The 1,964-nt window shown below is 35.6% G+C and overlaps 1 protein-coding gene across 7 annotated transcripts in view; it reads right to left on the bottom strand.

The window, feature by feature from the left end:
• Positions 1-1,964, bottom strand: part of Hnf4 (Hepatocyte nuclear factor 4) — a 27,511-nt gene that overhangs the window by 7,248 nt on the left and 18,299 nt on the right. For all 7 annotated transcript variants that reach the window (XM_026811606.1, XM_026811607.1, XM_018020563.2 and 4 more), the window contains one exon: positions 290-491. In XM_026811606.1, the coding sequence (XP_026667407.1) occupies positions 290-491 (202 nt within the window). The remainder of the gene's footprint in view (positions 1-289; positions 492-1,964) is intronic.

Genomic DNA, 1,964 nt, shown 5'->3' with positions numbered 1-1,964 from the left:
ACATAGTAAATAGTAAACAAATCATTAATCAAGTCATTTTATAATTCTTTGATATCGAAAATCCATTAAATCAGGATACGAAATTCTAAGGAACTCTTTCTTAGTTTATTAAAAGGAATTCTCATGTTTCTAAGATTAGTGCTGATCTGATCCAGTTAATCATTGATATATAAATCAATCGATCACATCTTTTACACATGTACATCACCCATTTCGTATCATACAGTATACACCTAAAACAAACCGAGACCAGGCATAAATACAGGAATTTATAGGATGTAACATTCACCTGCAGGTGTATAAGTGATTCTTCCGTACGGACCGCCGGAAGAAACCCTTGCAGCCATCGCAGGAAGCGGCACCGTAGTGTTTACCAGTGGCTCGGTCCCCGCAGATCGCGCAGTGCTGAGAAAGAACGCCACCCACGCCTGAGCTTTGCAATCCGAGGACCGAGCCGCCAGCAGCCCCTGCGCCCATGCTCAGGTCGGCATCTGGAATCAAACAAGAAATCCAATGATTAGATTTATGCAACTCTCACAGAACGAAATATTATTATAACATTTATATGTTTAATTAAAATCTTGGTGGATCCAAACCGGAAGTCGAGCCGTTGTAACTCCTTAAGGATTTAATTAATTCTATTTATTAAGGATTCTGTATATTAGAATTGAAATTTTTGCATTTACAGGGAAATAGGATAGTTTCATGTGCATGAAATAAAAAAAAGTACTGTAGTACTTGATGCAAATGTAAAGTTGAAAGCTAGGTATCGTTAAAAGTTTTTGTTAACTGTTATTAAGTATTATTACCAACTGTAAAACCGTTCCGTGACGTAGACAGGAAAAACGTATGAATAAGTTAACTAATCGTCGCCGGGAAGCAGTTCACCAGTAGTAGTGGTGTTCAAAGCAATAGAAGCTTATTGAATCGTTCGTTTATAAATTATTCCAAGGACCATCGGGTGAGCTCGTTTCTTTTTCTACAATCTTTTTTCTCCTCTTCACGTTTGCGTAACACGCGTTTCACTCCTCTCTTTTCCTTTCACCTTTTCACTGGCAAAACTCAATTCTTCAATTACGAGCTTTTTAATTATATTCAATTGATAAACTTCTGTTAATGGTAACAGTTGACCAGATACATAAGAATTAAGTTACACTCGTCGTTACAAGCGAATTTTTATGCATTTACAAAAAATGAATGTGTTGAATTTTCAATATGCAAAATGATAGAAGCTATTGGAAACAAAGTGGATTTTTATTCGTAAGTGCAAATTTGAATTTCATTTTGCCTAATTACAAGAATGCACACATAGACACGAATGGACAAATAATGTTCACATAATTTATGTTCATATCTGTAGATTCAGCGCTAAGCACTTCAATAACAAATGTGCATATAAATACGAGAAATATATTTTTGATTGGTAAGTAAACTGATACCGCTCTTAGCGTTACTCACAGCCAATCTTAGCCACATAGGTCATAAAATGAAAAGAATATAAAGAAGACTGAGATGAGCATCGAGAGCAATCATCGATTAACATTTTCTTTATTAGCCTGTGCAATCGGCGGCGACACGTGCGGTCGTATAAAAATGGCAATAAACTGTATTTACAAAGAAGAAAAACGTAATCCATAGGCTCGATTCAACGAAACCATTTGAATACGAATGCGAGGTATTAGAACCTGAACAAACACCAGTGGAAAAGCTGGCGTTGGTTCGTCAAAATTGAAATTCAAATTTTTCCCGTGGCTGTTTGATTATTAAAATGTAGCTTGAACGACCAGCTCGTGGACATATTAATTTAATCACTGTTTGATCAACACATGCTATTCAATCTGTTCTTGGCAGCCTTTTCAATTCCGACGTGACGCTCGAAATTAATTACATCACTGTTATTACAGGAATATTTAAATGAACAAGATTTATTTAATTTTTAAGAAATTTAAGGATGTATTGGGTAT

Source organism: Ceratina calcarata, unplaced genomic scaffold (genome assembly GCF_001652005.2).
Source record: "Ceratina calcarata isolate Rehan_Ccalc_2016 unplaced genomic scaffold, ASM165200v1 scaffold229.2, whole genome shotgun sequence".
NCBI lineage: Eukaryota > Metazoa > Arthropoda > Insecta > Hymenoptera > Apidae > Ceratina > Ceratina calcarata.
Note: the sequence above shows the minus strand (reverse complement) of the source record. Positions and strands in the feature narration are given on the sequence as shown.